Genomic DNA, 26,344 nt, shown 5'->3' with positions numbered 1-26,344 from the left:
TCCAACTCTCCAGCACTCCGACCACAGTTTTCCCCCTGGAAACACAAAAAGCTTTTCTACTTCCAACTTTCCAGAAAGTTTCTCCTGCGCCACTTGAAGACCTCGTTCAGGGGAGAAATCAAACACTGATTTTAGGAATTGCCTCCGTACCTTTACCATGGGTACATACTCCTCCGGCGGAGCTGGCTGGATTTTACTGGACATTTCTATGACTGCTTTCACCAGCCCAGTTACATTCTCGTAGACTTTGTCGTTGGAGCGGTCCAGGTTGGCCGTAGGAGGAGGGCTGATTTCCTGCGGCTGAATCTGGAAGCAGAGAGGGGTTGTTTAACCTCCTGGCCCCAGCAGATGGGACTCAGCAACTTCCCAACCTCCGCAGACTGCCGGGAAGGTCTCGTATTCACAACAGTCCCCCGCCCGGTCCCGCTGGGTCCCCTCTCCTGGCTGAGCACGCTCGCTCCCGGGTCGGAACAAAGCTTCCTTTAGTTCTTCTGACTGGACCTGATCTGTGAAATGACACTGGGGAATTTTTACCAGATTTCCCTCAAAAGCTTCCGGTATAACTCCCACAACAGAGAAGAAAATAATTTGAGGAATGTGGAGTACGGAGTACTTGACACGTCTAAGCGGCTCACTACTGATGGACAAGTCCCACTGCTAAGGTAGCAGGTAGCAGGTCCCTTGTTCCAGAAAGTTGTTTTGTGCTCCAAAACAATGTCAGAGTACATAGTTAACATACTGATATAGTAAAGAGAGAATATTGCAGTACATATTATTGTTTTGTTAGTGAAAATTCACAGCAGATTAACAAAAATGGTGTGACCAGTACAGGTGGGAAACACCATATGTTTTCATACAGTTTGTTTCCAATAGATCAGAAAAAACCCAATTGGTTAAAAATCCTGTAGTCCTTACTCAAGCAAGACTTCCACTGAGTCAGATCTGTCTAGAGTTAACTCCAAGACAGACCGAAATAATCCTGGGTCAGAAAAGAAACGAACATTGAAACCTTCCTCTGCGAGAGCCTCAGTATCTCTGCTCCTGAACTGGAAGTCTGTAAGCATCCCAGTTCCCTGCAGCTCTTCGCTGCTGCAGGATGCCCAAGCAACCACTTGGTGGGAGCAGAAGGTTTAAAAATTGCTTATTTCCTACCAGTCACAGAGGGGCCGGCCGCCCTGTTGATCTGAGGTGGCTCATGGCATTTCAGCCCCCCACACTGGGTTACTACTGGTTCTTACAACTGGTCCTAGCTACAGAGATGTTTCACTGGAAGCACCCGAGATACTACCCTGATGAAACTATACAACACTTGGATGAAACTTTGTCTAAGGAAGGAGTGCAGGATTTGTTGCATTTCACTAAGTGGGTACTGACAACTATTACAGAGATTCAATTGAGTGTACTGGTCAGAAAATACCTTAGGAAAAAGAACGTGGCAATTGCCTCAATCACCAGTGAAAGGCTGTGATTCTAACTGGAATCGAGAAGTTAAACAATCATCTGGCAAAGTCACATGCAAAGACAATTTTGGAATAGGGCACGTACACACACGCTCACGCACTGCTTACCCTCCATGGCTATGGTTGAGCAGAATGTGGGGGAAGGTTAAAGAAATTTACCAAAAGAAGGGAAAAAAGAAAAACAATATTAATAAAACTCAGCAGGAAAAAAACTGAACCAAAACCAAAACATGTGTAGCAATAAGAGACCAGTTAAAAAGCCTGCAACAAAAATGCATCCTCAACAGTACCGGCAATCATTCATGTTAGCTCTTGGTCCATTTGTTACGGAAGCACCGTGTGCTGACGCCCGGCTGTGCACCCGCGTAGGAAGTGGAAGTATTTGCCATGCACCCATGCTTCCTTTTTTACTAAACACATGGGGAAGAGATCATGCAAAGCTTGACAGGAGCAAGCCAGTCTGGCGAGCAGCAAAGTGGTGAATGGAGTAGAGGGCCTCTGCAACGGTGGGAAACAGTATGTCCTGTGCAACCCCGGTCCCTTTACACAACCAATCGATTTAAGAAAATGTTGTATTCATCTTTCTGAAACTTTTTTTTTTTCCTTTAGCCAAGTCACAATAGGAAATACATGGTCATCTAACCGTGCAGCTCCTGTTCGCATGACTGATCACAGTCGTGGTTAACAACTACCAAGAACCCATTCTAGATGGATTATACCCAACCCACTTAATTCCTACAGCCAGGCCCTGACATTTCAAGAGTACGGACATCTGCGTTTCTTAACACTCAATTTTTTTTGTTTATACCCAACACCAACACTATTGCTCTGCAGGCTACGAAGTCAGGAGTTTCTTTGTGTGGCCTGGCTGACTTTGCCTCAGCCAGCACCACAAACCCACGTATTTCGTGGTGCATGCCCCCAAGGTTCCTGAGGGCAAGCAGGTCAAATCTTCTTACTTGAATTTGTACTCTGCAGAAAAGAGAGACTGAAATGGGAGTCTGAAATGGGTGTGCAGAAAAGGGAGTCTGAAATGAACCCCAGAAGCATCTTCAGTTTAGGACTGCAGACATTAAGAAAGCTATACACTATTAAAAAAATAACAGGCTGTTTTCTTGAAGGGGCATAAAACAATCCAATTTCAAGAAACTCTCGACAGAAAAAACAAAAATCAGCCTTTCTTTTATACTGAAGAAGCTATTTAGTACGCGAATCTTGTTCACATGTTATTACTGATGACTGTGGCTGCTCAGGTTGGTTGGTTGTCAGAAGGATGTATTTCAGAAAACATTTTTCGTGTTCCAGTATCAGCATTTAGAAAGGAAATTTTAGAGAAGCCAAGTTTAGTAACACATCTGTTACTGCTTTTTGACATTTTCTGAGGCTTGGCAGCTTCAAAAGCACTGGCATCAGTTTATAATAAATAATCCTGCTCAAATTCGCCACTGCTGTCTATTCCCGTTAATTCTTAAATATTCCAATAATCTCAGACCAAAAGAGCAAGAGCGAGACAGGCAGGCAGTGGCTGAGATCGATTTGTGCTAAACTTATTGCTTTGATGGCAAGTTTTGCATTTCATGGTCGGACGAACTGGATTTTTTCTTTGTTTTCTTAAACCACCTAAAATAAATGTCGGTTATCGCGATAGCTGTGTCTACCACAACATGGATTCCCGTTCTTTACTACAGGCTTGGCAGGGCTTAGATGAGCAGGAGGTTCTCCTTCCGTGAGGAGCTGTACTATCAGCACCAGCTGTTGTGTTACAGTAGGGATTGCCCCGGTGTATTGGCAGAAGCCTGTGCTCTAAAGCAGACCCCATCTTTCTCCTCTTGGGAAATAGCTGGAGCACAAATACGTCACCTCCCTGGGTGCTACTGATGGCACCGACTGACAGAACGGGAGCAGCAGGAGGAGCGATCCTGCTTTTAATGCTCTGGTCAGCAATTCTGCCGTCAGACCAGCAGTCTTTGTGGAGGGGTATTTGTCTAGCTTCAAAGGTTGTGAAATAATAAAATGGTGATGTGCACAGATCAGCTGCATTTCTGTTGGAGTATGACTGACAGAGAATTCCCAACCCCTATTACATCTTGCTGCTGGAAACTGCCAGCATCAGAAGTAGCTCCACTGGTTCCCCTCGGGAGGCCCTGAGGTCGCTCAGGTTTCTATTTCCTGAAGATTAGAAAGATTAGAAAGGTCCCAAAGGCAGGGACCAACACCTAGAGGCACGATTTTAAAAGTGACTGACATACTAAGGAGCAGTTCCATTGACATCAACTGTAACAGGGGACGGGACGCTGTGTTTCACAGCGCCCCGCAGCATCCCTCTGCTGGAAAACAGTGAAGTTTCATTTTTGGCTTTATTGCCTATTTACTGGAGATGAAACAACACATTAGAAAGTATCTCAACCACAGGTCAGACCGCCCATTTCCCCTCTTCCCTTGCTCCCCAGAGCTAGCAGGGTTTTAGGAGCCCTGCTGCTGCAGCAAGAGCTTTTTGGAGCACCACAGTTCAGACGTCTCACTTCTCTGAGTAACGGGGAGCCCTGGGTGTGCTCCTTCCTGCTTAACAAAGCTGCTGAGCAGAGAGGCTGAGTCCATACGGGAGATCTCATACGCTCTCCAAACTAGGAATAAGCTCACCTGAGAAAGGTTCTAGGTGAGGAACACGCTGAATCACAGTAATGGAGGATATGAGCCTACCAGTTAACTCCCCACTTCCCTGGAGAGCTGCCAGTGCATGTTTGCCCCATGACAACGTTTACTTGGGAAGTTCAGTCGCTTTTGCTTTTCACGGTCTCTACTCCAGGAACAGCAAACTATCTCAGAGTGGTAATGTTTAGTTGTCTGAAGCGTGTTTCATGTGACACGGAGCAACGTACCTTCACGCCTTCGTTGTAGCTGTCCACAGGGCTGTTCAGGCTTGCAAGGCTGCCCAAATGGCTGGGGGCTCCAGGGCGGGGAGGTTTCTTTGGCGGAGCTGCGTGATCTGGTTAACAAAACAATTTGCGTTTTAGAGGACCAACATATCAGATGTACCTGCGTAATTTTGGTCTGTCTACACTACAAAGGCTACATGTGCTTCACTCTGCTAGCAGACGAGATGTCATCTTAATGTGTCTTACAGTAAATCCGCTGTTTGTAAGAGCTACACTTTAATCTGTATTTCTACTGAAGAAATGCAGACAGAAAATGTTGTGGAATTCATCAAGTTTTCCTGCAATTATGAGAACATGGCTGTTCTACTAAGACACTTTGAAAATCCCTTCATGGGACAACTGCTACTCATCTCAGTACACCTACCCCAGACCTGAGAGGTACTCACCCCTTCGTACCGCAACTGAGGGCCACACATGCTGCGTGTGTGTGGAAAAATCGGATTTCTTCATGGCAGAAACCCTGGCTGTGATTCACTTTGAGAAACCTAAATTTAGGTGTCTACTTTTGCTTTACATGTCTGAACTTCACACACGGTGAAGTCCTACACAGTGACTCAGCTTCCTCTAGATACTTCCCGCCTGTCGATGAAACACTTTTTTGGCTTTGCTGACTACAGCTCTGGGGACTGCAAGGGGAATTTAAACACGTAGTGCACCAAAACACCTATGTGGAGTTATCCGGAATTGAATCCACCCCTTGTATGAAAAGACTGGCAAAAATCTTTGCTACTGCTGCTAGAAGGCTTGTAATCAAGGATTCAAGAAGACAGTATATGAATTTACTGCTTACCTGGTTTACCCACAGGCTGATATATGTGCTGGTTACCAGCCTATAAAATAAAACATACGTTTAGACTAGTTATTACAGTGCTCACAACCTTCATCAGCACAATCTCAAACACTGAGAGTAGCCAGTTATCAGCACATTTCCCAACAGTTAAAAATACATCCCTATTCACCATCACTAGCTAAGCTCCTAACTACAGCTATATTATTTATACAGTAAGAAAACAATTTTCATTTATTTTGTATCGCTCACAACAGCCCTGGCCTCTACATTACAGTTTATCCTTCATTATTAATCAAATGTGGTGGTATATTCACAATCATTTTTAGTCTGCATTCAGAGATCAAACTGTAGAAGTCACAGTGGTGAAGAAGAAACAGCAGCGCAACAATTAATTAGAAGACTACGGCATTTCTGCACTGCTGAATGGTTTCCATAACAGCAACAGATTTCTAAGCTGGTTTACTTTTTGATTTTGTTGCAAAGCTCTTGTGAAGGTCAATTTGCTTATTCATCTGCAAGTATTTAATAATAGATTGAAGTGACTTTCCTTGGTAATTATATTTATACAACTTTCATGCCAACCTCCGTCGCTGAGGCGAGCAGCTCCGGTGCTGGTACGGAGGGCTCTAGAGCGGAGGGGGGGTTTCCTGAACTGGGGAAACCTCAGGGGAGTGGAGAGACCCACCAGAAGCCTGCGGCTTGTGTGAGAGCGGCTGAGGAGAGCTGGGCAGGGCCAGGAGCGCCTGCGGCCAAGAGCCCCTCAAACGTATAAAAGAACCCCCAAGGCGGGCAAACAGGGTGCGGTGCGGCAATTTGCGCGGAAGGGCACTGTAACTCTGCCGGCTCGACCAGGGAGCAACGGTCTCCACCCGGCAGAAGGCCATGGCCTCTCAGAGCTCTGCGCCCACCACGACTGACGCAGCTGCCCAGACAGAGCTCCGGTGGGAACACGCTGCCACCCAGGTGCCAGGCTGCAGGCTGTGCCCTGCTCTCATGCCAATACTGGGCGGCAGCAGCGAGCACCCCGTGGGAGGTGCGCCCAGGTAGGGGAACTCCTCCACTCGGTGGCAGAGCTCCGGGAGGAGGCGAGTAGGCTGAGGAGTATCAGGGAGAGCAAGAGAGAGAGAGACTACTGGAACTGCACCCTGCCTTCCTGGGACAGACCTGTCAGGCAGACAGGACCCATGATACGGAGGACTCCCTATCCTCTCTCCGCCTGGCTGAACACAGTGACTTAAGGGATGGGGGCAATGGCGACAAGTTCCTGCCTGGCGCAGCAGGTGCGTCTCCTCCGTGACTGCCCCACCTTCCCAGGTGCCCTTGCATAACAGGTACGAGGCTGTGCACGTGGGACCGAAAAATAACGAGGACGATGGTTCGTCTAGCCTGGAGGTGTCGCCGAGGTTAAATCGGCCTAGGCCCTGCGTCAAAATCACTTCCATAAGGAAAAAAAGACAGGTCATTGCCATAGGAGACTCCCTTCTGAAGGAGTCTTGGAAGGCCCAATGCACAGCTGGACCCGCTGTTTAGGGAGGTCTGCTGCCTCCCTGGGGCCCGAGTTAAAGATGCGATGAGAAAACTTCCTACCCTGGTACGGCCCTCGGATTATTATCCGCTACTGATTTTTCAGGTAGGAAGCGATGAAGTTGCAACTCGAAGACCAAGGGCAATCAAGAGAGACTTCAGGGCCTTGGGACAACTGGTTAAGGGCTCAGGAGCTCAAGAAGTGTTCTCCTCTGTCCTTCCAGTCACAGGGAATGATGAGGGAAGAAACAGGAAGACCCAGCAGATCAATACCTGGCTCCATGACTGGTGTCACCAGCAGAATTTGGGGGTTTTTGATCATGGGTTGATCTATACGACACCAGGCCTGCTGGCAACAGAGAGGGTACACCTGTCTCAAAGGGGGAAAAGGATCTTTGTGCAGGAGTTAGCAGGGCTCATGGAAAGAGCTTTAAACTAGATTTGAAGGGGGAAGGGATAAAACCAGGCTTGCTAGAGATAAGCCTGGGCGCGGCACGCCAATGTTTGAGGGACGGTGTGCTAGCGAGGTCCTTCAGTCTGCTCTACGATGTGCTGCTGAGTACACTGGAGCACATTTGAAGTGTCCCTGCACTAATGCACGCTGCATGAGGAATAAACAAGAGGAGCTAGAAGCTTTGGCCCGGTCCCAGAGCTACAACATGAGTGGCACAAGTGAAACCTGGTGGGATGAGTCCCGTGGCTGGGGTGCCGCGATGGATGGTTCTAGGCTCTTCAGGAGGGACAGGCAGGGCAGGCGAGGCGGGGGTGGCCCTGTATGTAAGGGAGGGGTTGGATTGCATGGTGCTTGCAGTTGGCGAGGACATGGTTGAGAGCCTCCCGGTAAGGATGAAGGGGAAAGCGGATGAAGGGGAAAGCAAATAAAGGGGATGTTGTTGTGGCAGTCTGCTCAGCCAGCTGTGAGACCTCCCAGCCAGCCAGGATGAAGACACCAATGAATTATTCTACAAGGAATTAAGGGATATCTCTAGATCAACTGCCCTTGTCCTTATGGGTGATTTTAGCCTCCCAGATGTCAACTGGGAATATCATACAGTGGACACAAAAAGGTCCAAGATATTGCTGAAGCACGTTGCAGATGATGATAACTTCTTGGTGCAGGTACTAAGGGAACCAATTAGGAAAAGTGCCCTCCTACATTTGTTGTTTGTAAACAGAGAGGCACTTGTGGGTGAAGTGGTGGTTGGTGGCTGTCTTGGTCACAGTGACTACGAAGGGGTTGAATTTCCAAGGGTTAGGAGAAAAACCGCCAGCAAAACTTTGACCCTGTGCATGGGGAGAGCAGCCTTTGGGCTGCTGAAGGAGCTAGTTAGTAAGGTCTCCTGGGAATCTGCTTTTGGAGGTATTGGGGTCCATGAATGCTGGACCCATCCCTTAAGACCACAGGAGCAGGCAATTCCAAAGTGTGGGAAGTCAGGCAAGCAGGGCAGAAGGCCGGTTTGGTTGAGCGGGGATCTTCTTCTAGAACACAGGCGGAAAAGGAAAGCGTATGGACACTGGAAGCAAGGACAGCTGACATGGGAGAACTACACAGACACTGTTCGCCACTGTAGGGAGAAAATACATGCAGCCAAAGCTCAGTTAGAGCTCAAGCTGGCCAGCACTGTGAAGGACAACAAAAAGGACTTTTTAAAATATGTTAACAGCAAAAGGAGGATCAGAGAAAACATTGGTCTGCTGCCTGATGAGGTCGGTTACCTCACAAATAGCGATGTAGACAAAGCAGAGACGTTTAATGCCTTCTTCGCCTCTGTCTTTAACACTGATGATGGGCTCTGGGACCCCCAGAGCCCTGTGTTGGAAAGCCGTGGCTGGGGGGATGATAAACTCCCAGCCAGCTCTGAACTTGTTCCAAGACTTGCTGCTCCAGCTGGATGCACATAAGTCTATGGGGCCTGATGGGATTCATCCCAGGGTACTGAAAGAGCTGGCTGCTGTTATCGTGGGACCTCTCTCCATTATTTTTCAATGGTCTTGGGAGTCTGGAGAGGTCCCAGTTGACTGGAAGCTGGCAAATATTATCCCTATTTTCAAGAGGAGTAAGAAGGAAGACCCTTAATTACAGGCCTGTCAGTCTCACTTCAGTGCCTCTAAAATTATGGAAAATTACAGAGAAGGTTATTCTGGGAGTTACTGAAAAACACTTGGGAGACAATGCAGTCATTGGTCACAACCAGCATGGGTTCACGAAGGGAAAAGTCCTGCTTAACCAACTTAATTTCCTTTTATGACAAGGTCACCCATCTAGTTGACCAAGGGAAGCCAGCAGACATGGTGGTTTTGGATTTTAGCAAAGCCTTTGATAGTCTCTCTCACAGTATCCTTCTGGATAAAGTGTCCAGCACACAGCTGGACAAGTCCATAATACGATGGGCAAGCAATTGGCTGACGGGTTGGGCTCAAAGAGTTCTAGTAAACGGGGTTACATCAGGCTGTGGACTCCCTTAAGGGTAGAGAGGCCTTACAGAGAGATCTGGATAGACTAGAGAGCTGGGCAATCACCAACCATATGCAATTTAATGAGAGCAAGTGCAGCATTCTGCACCTGGGATGGGGTAATCCTGGTTACACATAAAAACTGGGGGACGAGAGGCTGGAGAGCAGCCCCGTGGAAAGAGATCTGGGGGTCTGGGTTGATGGCAAGTTGTGTATGAGCCAACCGTGTGCCCTGGCAGCCAAAAGGGCCAACCGTGTCCTGGGGTGCATCAAGCACAGCATAGCTAGCCAGTCGAGGGAAGTGATTGTCCCACTCTGCACTGCACTGGTGCAGCCCCGCCTCGAGTGCTGTGTGCAGTTTTGGGCACCTCAGTATAAGAGGGACATCAAACTATTAGAGTGTGCCCAGAGGAGGGCAACCAAGACGGTGAAAGGCCTCAAGGGCAAGACTTAGGAGAAGCGGCTGAGGTCACTTGGTTTGTTCAGCTTGGAGCAGAGAAGGCTGAGGGGGGACCTCATTGCAATCTACACCTTCCTGAAGGGGGGCAGCGGAGGGGAAGGTGCTGATCTCCTCTCCCTGGTGACCAGCAATAGGACATGAGAAAATGGAATGAAGCTGCATCAGTAAAACACTGAAGGCAGTTAGAATTTAACAGGTCTAGGACTGAAACGTCTCAAAAAGTCATTTATTTATAAAACAAAGACCATTTTCTGCAAAGTCAGAATACTTCTTTGCGTCAGACCTAAGGAAGCTGCTTTTTCAACACTCTGAAGATGACATTCAGACTGCTTAGGATTCACTTTTAATGGTATGAAAACACAGTACTTGCTTCCATTCGTCTTCAGCTCTGGACAATGTTACCACAAATCACCATCTAAGAATGTTAATTAACTTTCTTTTCTGACCTTTTAAGCAACTGTTTTTGAATCTCTCACATTCTCTATTCTCAGAAACACACCCAGGTAACAGGGACAATAGCAGTACACTTACTATTCCTTAGCTTCTAACTTCACCATCACCTCATTTCAGTGCCAGACGACTGTGAGAATACCAAGCAGCTTGCCCAACAGCACGCAGAAAGTCTGCAGGAGATCCTCTGAACTGAACCGAGCAGCTCATGCCTTGCAACCAACTCATTAACAAACTCAAAGGATACTCATGATTGTAGTTCAGCATTTACTCAAAGCTTCAGCCTGGCATTTTTAGAAATTAATGTTATGGTTTTAGAATTACAGACAGATCTGACAAGGGCTCCTATGGCTAAGGTTGCCTAGTATTTCATGAGGCCTGCTCTCAGCTGCTCAAAAATTTTTCAAATTTTAACTGTATGAAATGAAAATTCCCACACTAACTCTACTTCAAGCTCACTTCTATCAGTTTGCTATGGAAAACCGTGTCAAGAAGCACAACTTCCAGAAAGTAAGGTCACATAAAAATGCATTGCACAGGGAGAAATCTGAAGTTCTTCTAAGTTTTGTAGATGATATTCTATCAACTTAATACATTAGAGCAGAAACGTGATGGCTAGAAATAAAGGAGCATAGTCACCCTGCCTACTCCAAGCCTGTAACTACAGACTTGAAAAAATCAAATTCCACTTTCAGGAGCCAGGAGTAGAAATCAAAGATCGAAAGCTCTGAAATTCTTCTGCTGTCACCACGAAGCTCTAAAACCCACTGGCCGATCATCTCACTGTCATACAGCTGTCCTCTCTAGTTAGAAAAAACATCTGCTCTCTGCCAGCACCATCAGTCATGTCATTAACTTTGATTTGTGTTGTTAACCTAACTATTTCAAATCTGATAACCCTGGGGGAAAAGAAAGGGGGGGAGAGAGGAAGGAGCGTACAATTCCACTAAAACAATTCTGCATTTTGACTTCCAGAAAATTGCATATTCAAAGTATGTGTCAAAAGAATGTACACAAAGTTACACAGCCACGTGTTCATCAGTTAGGAACTACTAAAATGAGGGTGATGATAACTTTTTGTTTGTACCACCACATCCAAGAACAGGATCACGTATTACTCCTTCTCTCTCCCAGCGTCCCTGGGAGAACAAATACAGTGAACTGGATTCTGTCCTCACCACTGTCACAGAAATCTCTGTGTTGCACTGGACAATTATTTAATCGTAGTTCTCCTAGAAATGACTACTGCCTATTTCTCATTCTCTAGATGAGAAACTTGAGATTGACTCTCAGAAGAATTAGACATTTCCCACTGCAAATGAAGTCAGAGTTATGCTCTGAATGTATTAAGAACTATAAAAATGCAAAATCAAATTCTGGAATGTAGCTATCACAAATTAGAGTCTCTTTTAAAACTCGTTTTGTCAATGATCACTAAGTGTTTTCTTCACACTCTTTCAAATGGGGTGTGAAATTGTACTGCCTCGTCTGGGAAGACAGGACTTCCCCTACAAGCGGTTTGGGATCTGGGTGTTGTATTTTTTAATTCTAACCCCAGGCAGTCACGCTGATATCAAGCAGCAGTCAGAGAAAACAGCTGGCTGCAAGAAGCTGTACTTTAAACCCATTGCCACTGACGGCCACCTGAATTAAACCTCTGACATGACTTCCAAATCTCCAGGCTATCTCAAAGCATCTTCATGAGTAGCACAAAATGCAGCGATACTTTACTTGCTCTTAGATAAAGATGCAACAATAGCAAAGACGTAACGATAACCAAGTCTTCTCCAATTTCATGGAAAAAACCTTGGCAGCTTCCAGACCTGACTGCCTCTAGAGACCATGCTGCAGTGTGTCATTGATACACTCATTCATGATCGTACTTTGGCTGCAAATGCAGGAAGAGTCCATAAATTCCTAGGTAGTGAAGAAATACTGAAGCCAAACTAGGAGTTCACAATTAATTGCATTCCAAATGAACTAGGCACATGCATTTAAAACACTAACTATTTTAAAGGTGATCCCTGGGGACAAACAGTAGATGAAGCATCAGGTTTCTATCATTAACAGTCCCTGGCCTAAGCCCTCCTTCGATCAGTATGATTCAGAGATTCCAATGGCAATTAAACAATTGGAGAGATGTTTTTAGTTAGGCAGGAGTTAAGCCAGTAAGAAAGAACACCACAGCTGCAGCTGTTGTCTGGCAATAAATGAGTGGCTATGGGGTTTATTCCATTTGTTTCATAGCGGATCATTTACCCCAAGCAGATTTCTGGGTAATACAACAGTAACATTTACATTCCTTGTAAGAAAACTCTTCAGATATTTAAACAACTGCAGAAGTTATTTTAATCCTGCTTCCTGTTGACAGAGCTTTCAGACAACTATCCACATTTTAAAATAAAAGGCCCAATTATACAGCACATGAACATTAAAAAATTATTGCAACATATTTGGGGAAACATTTTAGTATTTGTTACAACAGCAGCATCGGGGGGGGGGGGAACGAACCCAAACCTCAAATCCCCCAAACTGCTGCATGAACAAGTTTGCCACGGCTGCTGTTCCCACAGAAGCTGAGCCTCTTGGAAAAGTTGTAGAACCATGTAATAATAGCGGAAACATTTAGCAAAAACTTTAAATCATCTCCCATAATCAAGACAGAGTACAACACGTTCCACCAGGAAACCGGAGAAGGAGTTGGGAGGCAAAAAGATCCCACACATACTTACTGGGCCCTGGAGACCCCCATCCTCTCGGTCGATGCTGCCTCTGGAGAGCCGCACATCGGGTTTCTAAAACAAAAATTTAAAAATTCATTCTGTACTCTGCTTACCGATTCACGCGAGCTAGGCTTAGAATCGTTTTAAGACAGGAAAACATTGTTAAAAATTTACACTGACAAATACAGATGTCATTTCATTCCAGGCTCTACACCCCCGCTGCTGCGACTACGCACTTCTGCAACTACAGCTACTGAATTGCTGGCAGCCTCTCGACTGCTTCTCAACCACCCATTCTCAGCGCACGTGTAAAAATGCTTGTTATAAATATTGATAGTACCATTTCCCTAACACAACATTGGAAAACCTGCATTTTAATTTCCTCAAAGGCAGCAAAAGGTGGCTTTTTAAAAAAAAGTCGTTTGCTTCCCAACAGCGAAATTTCAACCGCGGGATGAGAAACGCTGCGCATTAATTCCCGCTTCCTGCCTGAGGACGGCTTATATGTACTTGGCTCCCTCTCCAAGCCTGCAAATGGGGCCAATTACTGCAGCTCCTTAAACACTCCATTTGGATACAGAAAGCTAATAAAGACATCCAGATGCACTGTTCTCCTGACACAAGCAACAAACAAATGAATTTCTATTTTATACGTTTTAAGCGATACAAGAACTCCGGGCTTGGTTGTTTTAAAAAGTAAAAATAAGACTGGCCCCATTTTTTTCGCGCAGAAACTGGTCTTTTTTCTCACCTTCCCAGCAAATCTAGGTGTTATAGTTATTCTTCGAGGACAAAATTAAGTACAGGGAAAGACAAAGAAAGTGCCAATGTGAAGCAAAGGTTAACGCTGATCTGAAGATACAAATTCAGCACTTTTCTAGTGCGCTAATTCTGGCACACCACACCAAAGAAAGAGGATTTCTCTGACTCTTCAATTCACTACCCTATGAGACTCAGAGCTCCTTCTCTTCCGAAAACGGATAAAATGCACATCTGCATCACTGTAAATACAACTTATTTCATATATCTGTATGGATATATACATAAAATGGGCACACACAGAATAAGAACGAAATTTTTTTATTTACAGAAATGCAAGCATGTGAATGTTGACTGTAACTAAACTGACCCCAGGAACAGAATCGTGTTCTTTCAGGGTCACTTTTGGGGGACAAACACATCCATTACTTGTGTAAAGCTATTCCAGATCCTTTTCCTTCTTTCTTTCTAAAAGCACTAAAGAATAATTCCAACTCGCATATCCTGCTAACTGACCCTAAAAAGCCAGCAGGGCAAACGAACTTGCAAAGATAGACTAATATCGATCTTTGATCATTAAAAACACTCCAGTTGTGCTGGTGGTCTGTCAGAAGGGCTTCTACTTTGGATTTTCATTCAGTCTTCTGCAGACTGAGGCACTGCCAGAGGCACAGCTAGAGACAGTCGCTGCCTGAAAGAACTTGCAGATTAAAAATAGACAAATCATACTAGACAGGGAAATATTTAACCCCATCTTAAACGTGAAGAACCGAAGCAGACACAAGCAAGCGAGTTCCCAATGTTTCTCCAGGAATTTGCGACAAATTTTACGATGAAAGCTACCATTGACAAATCCCCAGTTTATTTCCTTCATTATGATGAAGGAATTTTTTCTGATTAAAGTCTCATTTGACATGGGTATGTTAGACACTTCATTAGATATCTAAAGTAAGCCGTGATTCTCATTATATTTTGAAGCTAAAGCAAATAGCTATCCTTGTTTATCTAAGCATACAACTAACTACATTTCTATTACACTGATGTTCAATTTGCCTCGACCAGACTCCAAAGATAATGAAATATTGAGCATTTTTAAAGATTCAGAAGCACAAAAATACACACTAGTCCACATAACAGATTTTTTCCTAGTATTATAAAGAAAAAGATAAATTAAGAGACATAATATCCATCTCCTCCCCCCCTTGTCTTCCTAACAACGTCCTTGCTTTCAGCATCTAAACTCACTAAATGCCCAGTTCTACAACTTCACATCACAGCAAAAATCCAATTACCCAGGTCACCACCAGCAGCAAACGAGCAGCAGATGAGCGGACCTCAGGACCCCCTGTACCTGAACAGTATACAAACACCCAGCTACGGTCTAAGAACCGTTTCACAAAAAGGTTGTAAATACACATAAAATACTACCAAAATCAGTATTATCAAATTGACAAACACTTGCTTCTCACATTGCCAACAAAAATACCGAAGCCTGTTGACTACCCCCATGCAAGCGAAGCCATGGAAGGCAGTGACGTTGCCTCCAAGAACCTGATCTGAAAACGAAGATACCAAGTGCCAACGGGTAATGGCAAACCAGAGGGTCCACAACCAGTTTGTGCAGCTGCACAACCCACCTGCATCTCAGCGATCTGCATATTTACATCTCAGAAATAAGGACTGAAAACCTTTAGTGGTCCGTAAACGTAAGCCCTTTCAACTTCTCCAAACATTTTCTTCCCTCTGCCCCATCAAAACTCAGATAGTTAGGAACACAAGGAACAACAGAGAAATATTCAACACACTTTTATGTCCAATGACTAAGAAGAGGCCCGATTAGATTTCTAGTGACTTGACTGTGTTCTAATAAATCTAACAACTCCCAATTTAGTAAAGATATTCTGATTTATTCATTTGTGCAGCTGTGGAAATTTCAAAAGACAAACTATTTTACAGCAGAGGTGATATCCAAGATCAAACTCCCACTGTATTTTTAAATATTATTTAAATTCTTATTTGTAGAATTGTAGAAATTCTTATGCTTCTGCAGTGGTAAGAGCTTTAATTTTAGCCCCTCATGCTGGCATTGCATAGCAATGCATTGCAGAATTTTTAATACTGAGATCCTTCAGATGTTTTAATGCAATGTTCTCTGGGTCAAAAATAAGCCTCAACCAAAACTGACCTGTTCTGCACTTTACACACCATTTTACAGCCCCAAAGCACGCCCTTCTATCTTTCCAGTCCCTGCTATGGCCCTATACCTCCATGGCAGCCCTCTCGAAAACCGCAGAGACTCCTCCGAATGGTTCTCCTGTCCTGGTACTGGGCGAACCATTAGATGTACTGGGCGAACCATTAGATGTACAGAGCTTCTCGGCTGGAGAGGAAACGATCCTTTCCGAGAGGCAGCTAAAGGGGCTGGAAACCGGGTGGTGGGTGCTGAGGTGCTCAGCGTGCGTGCGTTTATGGAGAACATTTCTGGCACTTGCTGGAGCACAACTGTGTTGAGGGTGTACATACAACAGGGAGATGAGCTGGAGGGGGAAAACCCTCAAGACATCCACTTGGTTGTGAAGCCCCCAACTAGCTAATAAGAGTGTATATCTACAAAGGCCCTGCTTAACACTCTTGTGCAGTATAAGACTGTTCCAGAAAATGAAACCTTTGGGAAACTGGAGATTTAGGATTTCAGCTTTACCTGAAAAAGTTGTTACTTTGAGTATATTTTTCAAGCTTTGAAGCTAAGCAGTGACCGACTGTGATGACAAATCATCTGCAAATGTGTTTCATACTCACAGTATGGTGGGACTTCTCAAGCATACAAACCGTAGCGCTCTGAAATTTTTTTTTGGTGAAAGTGCCAACTGTACTAAACTAAAATGCAAGTTTAAGCAAAGCCTTTTCTACTTACTGTTATATCCATTACAGACACATTGATATGAAAATCTTGCAGAAAATCAAAATCTTTCAAAAGTAAATGGATTTTTTTCTAATAAATAGCCTACTATCTGAAATCTTTGGAAACGTCAAGAGGACTGTTCAGACAGGATGCGTATGTTGACAAACTGGAGCATTATCTGCTTTATTTCCAGTATTTCTGGTTACTCACTAATAAAAGAACATGTAAGTCTTGGCATTCTCAGGACATGCCAAATTGTAATGTCTTGGTGGGATTTTCTCAGGCTAAAAATTAAAATCTTATTTTAGCAACAGTTCACATCAATTATATTTGAATTGCAGTTCTCAGTGTCAAAATAGGACAAAACCACAACTATGTGGGAATTTCAGAAAAAAAACAAAACCAAACATGATAAGGGAACTATGCGAGTTATTTCTTCTTAGCCTATCACAGGAAAGGACTATAAATTTCTTAGCACAACACTGCTCCGTCGGCTGAGGAGATACAAAAAGGCACGTACATATATATCTTTATTTTATATGATTAAAAACAATGCCACATAACATCAATACCGCCACAAAGAAAGGTTCAAACTGGAAACTAAATATAAACGAGGAAGGAGGTAAGTAAACAGACCCAAAAGAAGAAAAGCGTTCTGCAAAATGTTCAGAGACAGTGCCAGAAGTTACAGCATAAAAATCACTAACTTTACTATACTGCTGAATTTAAAAGGTCACCTTGAAAAGACACAGAAAGACGCAGTTTCTTTCCCGCAACTTATGCGAAGCACACTAACTAGCTACCAGTTCAGTTGGCTCTTTCATGGCATCATCACCAGCACTGGTTTCCTATCTGTGGTTACAGGTGATTCTCCTTTTGGGTCAAACTTCGTACTAAAATAGAGAAGGTATACTCTCTCCTAGAACCAATTACAAAAAAATCGCCTATCAGGATAGTTTTTGGCAGTTCTAAACTTTTGTCAAAACCCACAAATAAAAGCATCCTCGGGGGCCTTTAAAAATTATTTTAACTCAATGAATTAATTGATTTGCCTTTAAATTAATTCTACACACAGGAAGTCAGGGCTGGATGATGAACACACACATACTGTGGCCCAAACAGAGTAATTTGATCCTTCTGGGCTGATTTTCTGCGTGCGCAAATACTGTAAAGCAAAGCCAGCATGCGGGACGTAAGTGCAAGTATCGCAGCACGCGTGCCAGGCTGCAGGGTCGTGGGCCAATTCTCTTAGTTACAGCGAGCTGCAAGTGCCAGCAATAGAGAGGCCATTCGCAATCGTGGAGCGCTGCTTTGGAGGATGCAGGTTGTTCGTTCGGCTTCTATATGCTATGCATTATGTACAGCTAAAACCTTGATTAATCTTCATCGGTTTTATTTTTTGGGGATGGAAATAACAACTCAGGAGAAAGGGCAGAATGAGAACTTCCTTAATTCCTGGTGATTCTGCTCGTCTGCTGAGGTCTAAACATCACAGGACAGAAATGATGAGTGAAAAACTCGGTCCTCAGGACTGCAGCACCTAAAAAAACCTAACAGTAAGATTTCTTACCTAGAAGGCTAAACAGACATCCACTCGTTTCACACAACATGTGTGTACTGCAGCCATCTCACCCCTCCACCTGCACATGTCCTGGACAGAGACTGTCTTCTATAGTTACCTGTATCAAGCTTTCAGTGTAGTAATGCTTAATCTTCGCTTCAGCTTCCTCAAAAATAATTCAGAGATTTCGTTCCTCCTTCCTGGAGATGCTGATATCCAAAGCAATTTTATCAAGAGAGCATGAAAGCCCACAAGTTTAATCAGTGTCCATTAAAGCTGCCAGACTAGTGTGCAACATCCCCTCTCTATCGGGGGTGGGAGGGAATGTCAGTCCTGGAAAAAAAGTCCCCCAAAATCAAGCCCTCCCCCAATTCTCTTCTCAGCTCCCACTGGATATATTTGGTACAATTCAAAGTTAAACACTTCTTTACTCTTCCATTTTTACACAACAGATTTATTATCATTCAGGAGCTTCCCATGAAGAGAGATCTGTTTGTTTGTTTTCTCTTTTTTTCAGCAGAATTTCAGAATTCTGGATTCTGTTAAGGCTGCAGCTTGCAAACAGAATTTCTACCTCCTTTCAAGTATTGACTAGTCACATTTTCTCAAAGGACCAGTTTCAGGCAAACTGCTTACACAGACAACAACCTCTCCGAAGACTGGGAAATTTCGCTTTCAATGCCACTGCAATTTAATTCTTCATCTGGGGTGTCTCTTCTAGCAAACACAACATCAGTGCTGTTTATACTTGTATTAACATGCTTTGAGCTGTATTTTTTCCCTGTCGAAGCAGCAGTAAATTTCAAGTCAGGAGCAAGTTGGTGTTGCTCTGGGGAAACAAACATTGTACTAACAGAAACCCCACTGAGGATTTTTCTTCTCGTTGCAGTGTCTCACATTAAATGACTCACAGTTACTCCCCTGTGAGTCCAATTCTCCATAGTAGACGTGAGATATACTGTAGGAGCCTGAAGACTGTGTAAACAGAGCAGCTTTTGAAAGCAGCCAGTTTTAACTGAGAACCCTACACTGTATAGTTACATAAGTTAAAAATTAAAATCTGGCTCTACTCTCTCTATTGTTCCCTGTGCTTAAAAGGAAAAATATTCTTCTGAAACCTGCCTGTAGCAGGCAAGGCAGAGTCACCTTTCAGCAAAGCAGTTTTATCAAAATCTAAAGGTTAGTGCAGAAAGGCGTCTCAAAGCAAGTGAGAGACATGACAACAATTTTCAAAAGAATAAGTTCCTTCTCCCTGCTAAATCATCTGGAGTGAAATTAGGGAAGTCCCTTCCCCAAGAGAAGAAATGTCACTAGTCTCGCTAGAGGACACGGCGCAAGAAGTGTGTGCGTGTAGTATATGGATTATTGCTGCACTGCACCTGTGCTTGGACTCTCATGTATGAATTGTGGATATCCTTCAGGAGGTGTGCAAGGCCTCCAAGAGTGACTCCCCACAGTGACTTTTCTACCGTCTTGATTTCTTCAGGGCTAAGCCTAGAAAACCACATTCCTTTTCCAAGAAACACCCATCTATAAAGTGAAGATTCCTCTGACATACATCCTGCTACGGGTTCAAATATACCCTGTGGCCACCATTAGCTTGTTTAGCTTTTGACACAGGGTGTAAATCTGTAACAGGCATTCAAGTATAAACCCCAAAGTCTGTATAGTCAAAATGTTAGCGCGGAAAGAAAAAGAACTGAAGTCTCTTATGGATTCCAATTCCTCATTTTGGCCATTTAAGTTCACGCTTACTTCCACTCAAACTTTCTCTGATTTTTGCCTTTTTAACCCTCTAAGGGTTTACATCAACCAAATCCAGCTCTGGCAAAGCTGCAGAGCTCTGCAGCTGCTCACAGGTTCATCAGAGCTAGTTCTCCTTTGAGAAGGGGGTGGCAACAGAGATGGCGTCTCTTTGCAATAAAAACTAACACATAATGAAAACACAGTCATTTTTTTCCAAACATATGCTAAGACCGTATTACAGATCAAAAGAAAAATCAAAGTCCCTCCTCAAACAGCAATTTGAGGGACAGTAAACAGCCTAATAGTCCAGAGGCTGAATCAAAGCAGAATAACAAACGCTACGAATAACTGTCATCTATTCTGCAGAAAGGGTCAGAAAGGTCAGAAAGTTCAGAAAGTTTTCTGCAGAAAGTTCCCACACAATCTAGTGCCACCACCTGACATCACAATGCCTCATTCTCAGTAAATACATTAATTCCTCAAAAAGTTCTTGACAATATAGAAATTTTAACCCCCAATGGATCAATTTGACCTCCTGGGCTTGTGAAAGTCACGAGCAACTGGTGCCACTCAAGACTGGAAAAGCTAATGCCTAAATTAGGGAAGAAATTTTCCCTTCCCCTCCTTCTCTTCAGCTCATAATAAATTGGACAAAGCCATCTGGGTACAGTGGTTTCTTTACGGTCATCCAATGGCAAACCGCAAATTCCCAAGTGCACATAGAAGGAAATCAGCCAAGAGCAAACTTCAACATCCTCTAATCAAAAGTAACATCTTACGTCTGGCACAATCTGGATTTTGGCTAGAGCATGTACTGGACACAGGGACATCTATAAGCAGCTCTCAAGAGCTAGTAGAGATTTATGCTACCTTGGTTGTCTTCACAGCCATCAGCTGTTCTGAACAGTTCTGTATACCATACATAACTAAACCCCGGAGAGACTAAGACAATTCAATTGGCAAGGAATAAGGTCTTGGTAACATCGTCTACGTACAAGATCTGCTCTCCATTCCCGCCCACTGGCTTCCTGTAGAATAAAGCATAAATTCTTATTTTCAAGGAACTCAATGTCCTGGCTTCAAGATCCCTAAAAGACTGTTTCAAGTTCTGTGAGACAATCACAACCAGCAACTTTGGTGTCTAAAATAAAAATAATTCATCTGTACAACTAAGATTTTCCTGGAGACCAGCTCTGGACAGTGCAGAGAACTCTTCCAGAAACCATAGACCACTATCATTATCTGCTTTAAACAGAGAACGTATTTATTCAAACTTACCTCCCGTAACAAACCTACGGCACCTGCATTTATACAGGCATGTTTTGTGACTACGTACAACATAAAGGGCTTCTAAACCAAAACACTGCTTGAAATATCCATCTCAAGGCCAAACATGCGACCGATATTTGTCACAACCCATACCAGACCACTGTAAGTTATCCACCTGTCAAGCGAGGCTCACGCACCTATAGGCTCCCCAGCATGAGCCTATACAGAGTCATATGCTGCTAGCATCTTCTGCTGCATCTGTAGCCATCAGTCTCAAGTAGGAGAATTTTAACACAGAACTTGAATTTTGCCAACTGGGAAGCCAGAATTGAACTAAAAAACATACCCCAGAGCCACTGACAACAAGACAACATGGAACTGCAGAGAAACAGCAACAGCAGATCCCATTACCAATGCATCTCTTCCTCCTCCTCCTGGTGATGTTCAGAGTTTTTTTTCCTCACCTCACAGAGCTCTCTTAAATTATTCCTTCCCACTAATGTGTCTCATTGTTACTCCAGCGCAAGACAGCTGACAACTCTTACGACAGTCAGGGTTGTTAGATGGCTGATGGTGATCCCTTTTTTAGCGGAAGAGTATGCACAGATCTATCTCCTTAAGAACAAACAAGCAATCTCCAGATTGGCACAGAATTATACCCACAACCTCCCACACATAAATACTCCACTGGATAAAGTGAGACTGACTAAAAAACCCAGCTGTTCAAGGTATTTATAACACAGGACTCACTTACTAGCTGAACACTTAACTTAAAAACTGTTTCCAAACCTACATTTTTCATAGTGACTCCTATGTTCAGTAAATGCTCTCATTTCACAGAACTGATCAGTTTTAGCAAGCTGCAATAAAAAAAAGAGAAATCGGAATGAATTAAGAAGCACTATGAAACAAAGTATTACCAGGAATCGTTCCTCTTTTTCAAGCCAGCGCTGATCTTCTTCCATCTCTTGTTGTTGTCGTATCAATCTCTCCTCCATGAGATGTGTGGGTAGAACCTGGCCCATTCCTCGTATGTCCAAAGTGCCCGAATCCTACAAACAGAGTAAGTTTATTCAGTCTCACAATTTAAAATTTGTATAAACAGCTGCAAGAACTTATAGATTATAAAAGAACAGATTTTTAAAAGCCCAAATGCACAACAGCAGTCAAGCAGAGTTCCTTCAACTCCTTATAAACTGAACCAGACCATCAGAAGAAACTCTTTCCAACTATAAACATTTTATCTGCCTTGCTTCTAATCACTGGAACCAAAAAGATTTGAAAAATTCTGTTCTGTTTTTCAGTAACGTTGTCACTTCATATATTGCACTTCATTTAAGTTGGACAACAAAAACAGATTTATCAATTTCGTTTTCTTGGTCAGGAGTAATAATGTAACTATGCAGTTGTTACAAGCTGCAGGATACACTTTTTACCCAAAACAAATACGCATTTCCGTTTTAGCTGACAGTCGCAAAGCATGTCACAAAAACATTTTTAATGATTTCTGAATAAGTTTTTATGCACGTCTTAAGCTTACAATACTGAATATAACATATCCCAATGCTGTCTGGGAATCATTAGCAAGTAGTGTATAAATTAGTATTCTTAAAGAAGCCAAGGGGATTTTGGTAACAAACTTCACTGAGATGGTTTTAGGTAACCAAATTCCCAAGCTTTTGTGAAAACTGTGGCTGTAACTTATTATTACACACACACGCAAAGCATTCATATCCTTCTCTCTAAACTGGAGAGACATGGATTTGACAGATGAATCGCTCGGTGGATAAGGAATTGGCCGGATGGACGCACTCAAAGAGTTGTGGTCAACAGCTCAATGTCCAAGTGGAGACCAGTCACAAGTAGCATTCCTCAGGGGTCGGTACTGGGACCAGTGCTGTTTAACATCTTTGTGAGCAACACGGACAGTGGGATCGAGTGCAGCCTCAGCAAGTTTGCTGACAACACCAAGCTGTACAGTGCGGTCAACACGCTGGAGGGAAGGGATGCCATCCAGAGGGACCCTGGCAGGCTGGAGAGGTGGGCCCATGCAAACCTCATGAAGTTCAACAAGGCCAAGCGCAAGGTCCTGCACATGGGTTGGGGCAATCCCCAATATCAGTACAGGCCGGGAGGAGAAAGGATTGAGAGCAGCCCTGAGGAGAAGGACTTGGGGGTGTTGGTTGATGCTCAACATGACCCGGCAATGTGCACTTGCAGCCCAGAAAGCCAACCACATCCTGGGCTGCATCAAAAGCAGCGTGGCCAGCAGGGCGAGGGAGGTGATCCTGCCCCTTTACTCTGCTCTGGTGAGACCCCATCTGGAGCCCTGCGTCCAGCTCTGGGGCCCCCAACGTAAGAAAGACATGGACCTGTTGGAGTGAGTCCAGAGGAGGGCCACAAACGTGATCAGTGAGCTCCTCCCCTCTGAGGACAGGCTGAGAGAGTTGGGGTTGTTCAGCCTGGAGAAGAGAAGGCTCCAGGGAGACCTTATAGCAGCCTTCCAGTGCCTGAAGGGGGGTTACAAGAAAGCTGGAAGGGGACTTTTTACAAGGGCCTGTAGTGACAGGACAGGGGGGAATGGCTTTAAACTGAAAGAGGGCAGATTTAGATTAGATATAAGGAAGAAATTCTTCACTGTGAGGGTGGTGAGGCACCAGGAACAGGTTGCCCAGAGAAGTTGTGGATGCCCCATCCCTGGAAGTGTTCAAGGCCAGGTTGGATGGGGCTTTGAGCAACCTGGTCTAGTGGAAGGTCTCCCTGTCCATGGCAGGGGGGTTGGAACCAGATGATCTTTAAGGTCCCTTCCAATCCAAACCATTCTATGATTCTATATGCTTCCACCAACACTTTATTCAAGCACGACATGGTTAGACTAAGTTGTTTCTACAGTCAATAATCTACAGAGATGTTGCACTACTTGGGACTACAACTCTCAACTATATACAGTGTGGACAACAACAGCACGGCAGCAAGTTGCAACGGCAGAATATACAGCCAAATCAACCAAGAGTAAGCAGAAGCAAACTGAGGACTTGGACACCTATGTGCTTGCCTGTATTTAACAAGTAAGCCTCAGTTACCACTTAAATGTTTATCAGAGGCACAGGGAATCGAGCATTGGTTAGAGAGGAAACAGATTTAAGACAGAAGCTGCACAAAGTGAATCTTTGTGGGAGGATAAAATGGAACAAAAAAAGTATAAAATATTGGAGGAGAACAGAAAAAAAAAATGACGGAAGGTTAAAGCGGGAATTAATTTCATGTGCCTTGCAGCATCTCTGTGCAATCATGACAGGCTGAAAAGCACCTAACAGGAATACAACTCAAAAATAGTTTTGCAGACCAGTTTATTTTCTGTTCTGGATAAGTTATGGAGAGGCCTCAGATACTTTAGCTATGCTGGATATCTCCCACCAGGGGTATTTTCAAACAGTAATGACATTACATATTTTTACATTAATGTTCCCATCTCTATTAACAGCAATAAGTTCCAGTAAAGCCTTCTTTTAACAAACACAAAATAGTTGCTATCACTCACTTAGTTAAGATAATAAGTAGTAATAACTTCATCAAGGATTTGTGTAAAGAGTACACTTTATGCCCAGCCTCACATCAGAGGATTTGTTTCAAAAAGAACAGAATTCAGTCATGACTCCCATCCCACTGCAGTTAGGCAATTCAAAAATACCAGAGAAACAATTTTCTTACAATCATCTCCAGATGTACCTATAAAATAAAAAAGTGTATTTACTGTACAGAGTGCAACAACAGATGTGTCATTTCACAATACCTCCATGTTTGGTTGCCACACTGATATTTCCTGAGGCCGATGGTTCCACGAATCTGCTTGATCCAAGAGAGAAGCTTGCCCAGGATAAATGCTGCCTGCCATGGCTGGTATCCCATGAGAACCAGGGTAGCCAGACACCTTGGGAGGGGGTGGGAAGGAGAAAAAGAGCTATATTAAAAAGACCTATGCTTCCCCGTAATTCATAGCTTCCCCGGCCTCAAGGGAGCAAATATGACTCAATTCCAGCAGTCACTGAGAGGGAAGGAGGAGGAGGGGAAGCCACATCAGAAGAAGGAAGCCAAGCCAAAATATGACACAAAACCTCTTTTTTAAGTCTTTGATGATGCCTATCATAACATAACTACTTGAGGATAACTATAACTATATATAAATACATAGAAATGTAACTCTAACTTTTGAGGATAACTATAACTATTTGAGGATGCTTATCAAAACAGCTGCATTAGAAAGTATGTTTTAACCTCTGCAGCCAAGAAGATCAAAGTCCTCTGATGAACAATAATAAAGCTATTGATACATTTGTAAGAGCTACACATGCAGAGCTCTTATTCAAGTTAACAGGAGCCTGCATGCATCACCCTACAGAGCCATATAAAACTGTACCCCCTAGTGTATGTTACAAGCTTAAGTCTTGAGTGATAGCATGTAATTAGTGTGCTTAGCTGCACGGCCTCAGAACTGCTCCACAGGAAAATCGAAGTAGTTTTAATGAGTCTAAAGAACTCATTAAAACAATGAAAGCCTCCCCCTCTCCATGGAAGAAAAGTATCTCGACCGAGACTGCTGTATATGGCTGTAGCTTTGAACAAACCCAAGAATGCTTAAAAGTACTTTCATGACAAACTTTTGTTTTAAAATTCTTCAGCAGCAGTGTTAGGAAGAAAAGCAAAACCTGTGAGTATACAATGTGGTAGATCTAAAGGTGGCTATCGGCCAACAGAAAATGAAAATGTTTCAGAGAATCAACAGGGAGCAGAGTATCACTAAGCCCAAGGAAAGTCCATTAGTTAATGCCATTTTATAAGGCAAGTAATTTTATAGCTTAGCACAAACGTTAACACAAACACCACATTCCTTCAATAAATATGAAAATGTTTGATGTGTTTCATTGTAGTTTTAGGAATCTGAGCACCATATCAGATATGAAAATATTTGCCATCTGGAGTAAACCTACCAGGTTCAGTTCAGGGTTTGTTCTGATGTAAAACAAAAAACCATTTAACAGAACTGAATGAAAATAAACTGTGTAAGAAGTGAATGAATCCCACCAGCTGCAACTGAGTTATAAATCCCACATTTGAAAAAATACATGCACAGTATTAAACGTAATACCTGGTAATGATTTGGCTGTACCATATGCTGTGGACTTGGATAAAACCCTTCACTGGATCTCGGACTGGGGTAGCCAGGCCTACTGGGCTGTAAATGCAAAGGAATTTTTTGAGTTTTTAGAAACAGAAATCTGTAACCAGAAAATTATTCTTTGGTGAGACAAA

General features: G+C 43.6%; 1 protein-coding gene across 13 annotated transcripts in view; it reads right to left on the bottom strand.

The window, feature by feature from the left end:
• Positions 1-26,344, bottom strand: part of PTK2 (protein tyrosine kinase 2) — a 226,786-nt gene that overhangs the window by 2,639 nt on the left and 197,803 nt on the right. For all 13 annotated transcript variants that reach the window (XM_087741987.1, XM_087742226.1, XM_087742058.1 and 10 more), the window contains 7 exons: positions 26,181-26,267; positions 24,828-24,965; positions 21,955-22,086; positions 12,807-12,869; positions 5,187-5,226; positions 4,340-4,446; positions 151-306 (listed from right to left, as the gene is read on the bottom strand). In XM_087741987.1, coding sequence (XP_087598113.1) covers positions 151-306; positions 4,340-4,446; positions 5,187-5,226; positions 12,807-12,869; positions 21,955-22,086; positions 24,828-24,965; positions 26,181-26,267 — 723 coding nt within the window. The remainder of the gene's footprint in view (positions 1-150; positions 307-4,339; positions 4,447-5,186; positions 5,227-12,806; positions 12,870-21,954; positions 22,087-24,827; positions 24,966-26,180; positions 26,268-26,344) is intronic.

This window comes from Nipponia nippon, unplaced genomic scaffold, assembly GCF_047370975.1.
Source record: "Nipponia nippon isolate SJK-2023a ecotype South Korea unplaced genomic scaffold, ASM4737097v1 scaffold_1, whole genome shotgun sequence".
NCBI classification, from domain to species: Eukaryota; Metazoa; Chordata; class Aves; order Pelecaniformes; family Threskiornithidae; genus Nipponia; species Nipponia nippon.
This window is presented reverse-complemented; position numbering and strand designations above follow the sequence as displayed.